Consider the following 7,148-nt stretch of genomic DNA (forward strand, 5'->3'; position numbering starts at 1 on the left):
ATATTATAATATAATTATAATATATTTAATAATGTTTAAAAATATGTTTAATTTTATACAGAAAAGTTTACTTTTCAACAAGAAAAAGTTCATTCTCAACCAAATAGTTGAATTTTTTCTCCAAAAAGGAGAATGTTGGACAAAAAAGTTAAATTTTCAACAAAATAATTGAAACTTCAACAAAATAATTGAAGCTTGAACAAAATAATTCAATCCAATTTCAACTACATCGTTGAATGTTCAAACCAAAAAGGCGAAATGGCTCAAAAACAGTTGAGTTTTGAACAAAAAAATATTAATTTTAAAGCCAAAAGTTAGTTTTCAACTACGCTTAACATTAAACAAAAATAATAGAATTTTTACCTCAAAGACAGATTTTCAACAAGAAAGTTGAATTTTGATTCCAAAAAAATGAATTTTTTAGAATAAGTTGAAGTTTCAACCTAAAAAGATCAATTTTCTACCCAAAAAGAAAAATGTTCAACAAAACAGTTAAATTTTCTAAAAATAATTAAATTCTTCAAAAAAAAGTCAAATCTTTAACCCGAAAAAAAACTTTCAACAAAACAGTCTAATTTTCTGCCAAATAGTTCAACTTTTTACGAAAATAAGACCATTTTTAATCCAAAAATACAAGGTTTCAACAACACATTAAAACTTTTCAACAAAAAGACGATCTATCAAGCAAATACTTGAATTTCCAATCAAATAATTGTATTTTAAATTTAAAAAAATCAATTTTCATCCGAAGTTACATTAGTTAGAAAATAGTTAAATTGTCAGTGGATAAAATAGAATTTGTTAAATGAAATGGATCTTTAACTACTAATAAAATAAAGGTTTCTCAGTTTTAAATTAATATTTTTTAATCCATTATTCTTAAATTTTTAATTTTCATATTCTACGCCAAATCGATTACCCGAAGTATAAAACTTTTAATTTAAAAAAAAAAGAAATTTTAAACTTTTCAATTTTGAATGTTTAAATTTAAAAATGTTTACTATTAAGGAGTTTTAAGCAGGAAATTGCATAACTACTGGCTATCGGAAAAAGTTGAAATTACAATATCCTACAATATTTTACAAATTTTGTTTTATAGTGAAAAAACACACTGGAATTTTTTTTAATTAAAAAAAAATTTTGTGGTTTTACTTTTCTAGGAACACGGTATCATTAAAAATAACAAAAATGCTACAAAAACAATCATTTTCTACTATTTTTTTACCTTTAGCATAAATTACATTTTTGTTTAAACTTTCCGGTACCACTAAAACTTATTTAATTTTTTTTTTAATTTCAGTTTCTGTTAATAAGTTGAAAAGATTGAAGGCATACCGTTATGGAAAATTAAACTTTTCAATTTTAAGGGCTACCTTAATGTCAGTTCAAAACTATACAATTTTGAACGTTTCAGATTAAAATTATTTATTTAACTAAACTTAGGTGTTAATTTTTTAAAAATAAAATATAATTATTTTTAAATTACACAATTTTAATATATTTAAATAATAATAATAATAATAAAATCATTTTAACTTTTTTATATAATAAACTACAAGATTAAGGACTCCATTCCTGCTTGAAACTAAAAAATGGTTATTGTAATCGATTTTAGCAATTTAATTATTCTTACTGAAACCAAGGTCTTTACATACTAAAAACTTATTAACTGAAAAATTAAATTAAAGAAGCATAGAAAGTAAAACACAAGATATATTTATTTCAACAATATCATTTTGTAATTGTTAATTTCATATTTTACAATTTAAAAATTGAACATGATTATTTTCCTTCCATTTTATGGGTTATTATTAATTATTAAAAAAAATTGAAACTTATCAACTTATTTGTACAAATATTTATTCAAAAATAATATTTTTATCTGCAATACTATCCTTAATTTGTTTATCCAACCGATGGTAAAAGGGGTTGACATCTTCCGAGGAAAGCCAATCCCACACTGGCTAAAAATTATTTGTTATATTCAGTAATGAACTTTTCTTTTTAAATAAAAATTTATCTTTAGGGATGACTCACTTTTTCCACAATATTGGGCACATTTCAATTTTCCCTGATTTTCATAATCGACGCCATCTGTTCCACAAATTGGATTGAACTGTGAGGTTGTCTAAAAAATAAAAATAAATACACTGATTTATAACTAATTTTTCTTATTAAAAAAATGCTTGATATAATTTCTTACGGGACAATTATTGAAACATTGTTGAAAATTTTGAGGATTTCCGTTCATAGGAGGTGATGTAACTCTTTCACGATTTTTGTTGATACCTTGAGGACGAACAATACCACTACTGGGTCTATTTGAATTAACAGATCCAGGAAATAGGAATCCATCAGCTGAAGAAAATTCAAATGGTTGATACTATAAATAAAAATAATTTCCAATTGTGAAAAAAATTCCTCTCTAGCTCCGCTGGGATTTGAACCCAAGTCTCACAGATTGCCGGTCTGGTGCGTGAGAGATCTAAACCGGTAATCTGTGAGACCTGGGTTCGAATCCCAGCGGATCTCGAGAGGATTTTTTTTTCACAGATAAAAATTAAAACTATTCTGATTTAGAATAGATTGATCGAAATCCGTCATTCCATAGACAACAAATTTTTCCCTGTTATTATTTTTAAAATATTTTTATATAAAAGAAAACTTACCGGCTTCTGAGGGAAAGCAACATTTTTCGAAATTGCCGTGGCTTTAAAAATTTAAATTGAATTAATTAAAAATTACAATATTCTCATATTAAAAAATATTGTAATACTCACTTAATATGAAAACGGTACAAAAATATCTCCACATTTTTAAGTGTTAAGTTTCGAAATTTAGGAAAGACTTCTACACGGTGCAAACACGAAATGAATTTAAAATCAGTCAGTCGTTCTTTATAAACAATTTTTTTGTTCAATGCCCTAAGGACATAATGGCATTAAACTGCTCAGTCAATAATTAGAAAAAATACTGAATTGTTCAAGTATTTTTGAATATAAATGTAGATTTTAAGTCCATTGGGTACATGTTTTTGGCTCTTATTAGATAATTATTTCAAAAATAAAATTATTAATTCATAATACGCAAGTAAAAATGTACAAAAACGAGCCTAATGGAATTTGATGTAAGGGATACCTTCCCAAAGTGGATAATCATTAGTTAAAAATAATAATATATGTCAAATAATTTATTTAATTTGATTAATAATAAGGCACTATACGTGCATATGAATTAAAATTAAAATTTTTTGTTTTTTATTTTTTTGTACTCTTAATTAATAATGATTCACTGTAGGAACGTTTTCTCTCACTGAAATTTTTCAGTTCCATCAAAATCAGTAACCCATGTCTTCATAAATTAATAAAAATTGATTGATTTTAAAATTAAAATCTTTTTCTGAGATCTCACTATTAGTGAGAAATTGAATATTCAATGACAAGATTTATGTCCATTCATTAAAATTCAGAAACATATTGTCTTAAAGCAAACGTTGACCGGTCCTGAAGGTAAAATTTTTTATGTAAATAATGACTCAGAATTTAAATTAATAAAATAAGTCTAGACTCAAAACATCTCAATTTCCGTTCTCAACTTGTTATTTTTTTGGAAAACTAAACTAATAAATTAATAACAATTTCATCTGGATTATAAATTTATTCTTTTTTATTTTTTTATTTTAAAAAATTATATTCTTTGATGAAATTACTCAAACTTGAAAAAAAGTTTTGATTAAAATTATTTAAATTTATAATTAATTTAGAAATCTTTTTTTTAACTAAAAAAGTAGGAATACTTTTCTATAATTATAAAATAAAATTTTCATAAATTTATGAAATCGTTCAATTTTAATAAGAAGAAGGCTTACGATATCTCATTATTTTATATTTAATTTTTGAAAATTCTTAACTAATGGATAATATATAATAAAAATTAATGTCAGACAACATCAATATCCATTTTACAATAATTAATTCATCTTTTTGAATACTTTCTTCATTTTATGCAACAAGAATTCTTAACCATTTTTTTCAATTTCAGAAATAGTTGTCATGAAAGTACGTAATGTTTCAAGTATTTTTTCAAGCACAAATAAAATAAATAAAATTGTTGAAATGAATTTTTAAAAAAAGTTGAATTTTTAACGAAAACGATCATTTTTAACCAACAAATATTTCATCCAATATATGGAATTTTAATGCCAAAAAGACGAATTTTCTACACACAAAAATTATTTTTGGAACTGAGCGTATAAATTTTAAGCAAAAAAGTTACTATTTAAGCAAATAGTTTAATTTTCAACTTAAAAATGTGCATTTTCAACCCGTTGCACTTTTTAATCAATTATGATTTTCTTTGATTTTTTTTATAAAAATTGTTCTTAACACATAAACTATCACTTTTTAGCGATAATAAGATGTTTAAATTAGTTTTTAAAGCAATTTATTACTGTTATTAAGAAATTGAAAAATTGAAAACTTCGGGAAAAACTGCGATTTCCTAACAATTATAATATAGGAAAAGATATTTATAAACAATAATAATTTATTCAAATAATTATGTTTTTAAAATGTTAGTAATTTTTACCTCGCTCCTAGTCAAAAGAGTACAAAAAGTTGAATATTTTAGAAAAGCCGCAACTCTCTATCATTACTTCAGGAGATGATAGTTATAAATAATATTTATTTATTTAAACAATTATTTTCGTTAAACTGCAATTATTTTCACCTCGATTTCACTAAAAGTTGGAAAAAACAATGAATATTCAGAAAAAACCGCAACTTTCTTGCATTATTAAAAGAGAATATTATTACAAAGAAGAATAAATTGTTAAAACAATTATTTTTATTGGCTTGAATTAATTATTACTTCACTCGAATTGAAAAATTCGGAAAAAACTGCGATTTTTTAACAATTATTTAACATAATATAGTTATAAGCAGTAATAAATTAAACTAAATTAAATTAAACAATTATGTATGTTCACTTGTAATAATGATTATCTCACTAAGTAAAAAATGGATATAAAGTTCAAAGTTTTAGAAAAACCGCAACTATCTACCAATAATATAGGAAAAGATAGTTATAAGCAATAATAATTTATTCGAAGATTAAAAAATTATGTTTGTAAAACTGCATTAATTATTACCTCGTTTTAAGTGACAATTGAATATTACAGAAAAAGACTGCAAATTTCTAGCATTATTCGAAGATAATATTAATAAAAATAATAGTAAATTGTTTAAACAATTATTTTTGTCAACTTGGATTAATTATTATCTCACTCTGATTGAGAAGTGGGTAAAAAGTGAACAATTTCAGAGAACGTCGCAACTATCTAGCATTAATAAAGGAGAAAATAGGTATAAACAATAATAATTTACTTAAACAATTATTTTTGCTTAATTTTATTATTGTAACCAAGCTCTAAGTGAAAGTTGGGCAAGGGTTGAATATTTCAGAAAAAAACCGTAACTTTCTAGCATTAGTTAAAGATAATATTAATATTATATTACTTTAACAATTATGTTTGTTGAGTTCAATTAATTATTACCTCACTCTGATTGAAAAGTTAAAAAACTTTGAAACCAGAGACTTTCTAACAATTATCTAAGATAAGATAGTTATAATTTATTAATTAATTGTTTAAACAATTATTTTTGTTTTCTTGTAATAATTATTAAACCAAGAATTAAAAAGTGGACGCAAAGTTGGACATTTCCAAAAAAGCCGCAAATATCTAGCATTAATATAACAGAAGATATTAATAAACAATAATAATTTTTTTAACAATTATGTTTACTAAATAGCATTATTACCTTGCTCCAAGTAAAAAATGAAAAAAAAGTTCATTATTTCAGAAAAATTCCTAGTCTCTAACATCATTCAAAAAGAATATTATTAAAAGTAATAATAAATTGTTTAAACAATTATTTCTGTTAGTTTGAATTAACTATTACCTGACTCTAATTAAAAGGTGGAAAATAAGTTGAAGATTCGGTAAAAACCGCAACTTTCTAACTGCATTCTAAGAGAAAATTGCTGAAAAAAAATTATTTAAACAATTATTGTAAACATCTACTTATCAGCATAAAGTAGTATTTCATGTATTGGAAATAATTTGTATCAAAAAAGCCTGCAAAAATTTCATAATTAGGGGAAGTTCTTAGAAAAACGGGGAAAAAGAGAAAATCTTTTTGAAAAATAGAAAGGAGGGGAATAGGGGAAAAGGAGAAAATCTTTCAAAAAGGAACAATAGGGAAATAGAGGAAAAAGAGAAATTATTTTTAAAAAAAGGAATGGAGAGAAATAGGGGAAAAGGATATATTTTTCAAAAAAGGAGAAAGGGAAATATGGAAAAAAAGGAGAATAGGGACAAAGAGAAAATCTGTTAAAACGGGGAAAGAGGGGAATCGGGGAAATGAGAAGAATAGAGAAAATGGAAAAATACAAATTCTTTTAATAAGTGGAAAAAGGGGAAAAGAGGAAAAAGAGACATTCTTTTAAAAGGGAGAAAGAAAGGGAATAGGGTAAAAAGAGAAATTCTTTTTATAAACTAAAAAGAAGGGGAATAGGGGAAAAGGAGAAAATCTTTTAAAAAGGGGAAATAGGGAAATAAAGGAAAAAGAGAAATTATTTTTAAAACGGGAACGGAGAGAAATAGGGGAAAAAGAGAAATTCTTTTAATAAGAGGAAAAGAAGTGAATAGGTGAAAAAAGCAATTCTTTTTTAAAATGGGGCAGATAAGGGAATAGGGCGAAAATATACATTTTAAACAAGGGTAAAAAGGGAATAGAAGAAATGAGAAGAAAAGGGAAAAAGACCAATTCTTTTAATAAGTGGAAAAGAGGGGGAAAGGATAAAAAGAGACATTCTTTTAATAGGGGGAAAGAAGGGGAATAGGGTAAAAAGAGAAATTCTTTCTAAAACATAGAAAGGAGGGGAATACGGGGAAATCTTTTAAAAAGGAAAAATAGGGAAATACAGGAAATAGAGAAATTATTTTTAAGAAAGGGAATGGAGAGAAATAGGGGGGAAAGAGAAATGTTTCAAAAAAGGAGAAAGGTGAATACGGAAAAAGAGGAGAATAGGAACAAAGAGAAAATATGTTAAAAAGGGGAAAGAGGGGAATATGGGAAAAAGAAAAT

General features: G+C 24.6%; 1 protein-coding gene across 1 annotated transcript; it reads right to left on the reverse strand.

Annotated features, from left to right (window-relative positions):
* Window positions 1-1,812: 1,812 nt before the first annotated feature.
* Window positions 1,813-2,843, reverse strand: LOC117171911. The gene is made up of 5 exons (XM_033359565.1): window positions 2,781-2,843; window positions 2,670-2,710; window positions 2,204-2,383; window positions 2,038-2,128; window positions 1,813-1,964 (listed from the first exon to the last, which is right to left on the reverse strand). The coding sequence occupies exons 1-5, from the start codon at window positions 2,812-2,814 to the stop codon at window positions 1,906-1,908; spliced, it is 405 nt and encodes a 134-aa protein (XP_033215456.1). The 5' UTR covers window positions 2,815-2,843; the 3' UTR covers window positions 1,813-1,905.
* Window positions 2,844-7,148: the final 4,305 nt, after the last annotated feature.

This window comes from Belonocnema kinseyi, chromosome 4 (genome assembly GCF_010883055.1).
Source record: "Belonocnema kinseyi isolate 2016_QV_RU_SX_M_011 chromosome 4, B_treatae_v1, whole genome shotgun sequence".
NCBI lineage: Eukaryota > Metazoa > Arthropoda > Insecta > Hymenoptera > Cynipidae > Belonocnema > Belonocnema kinseyi.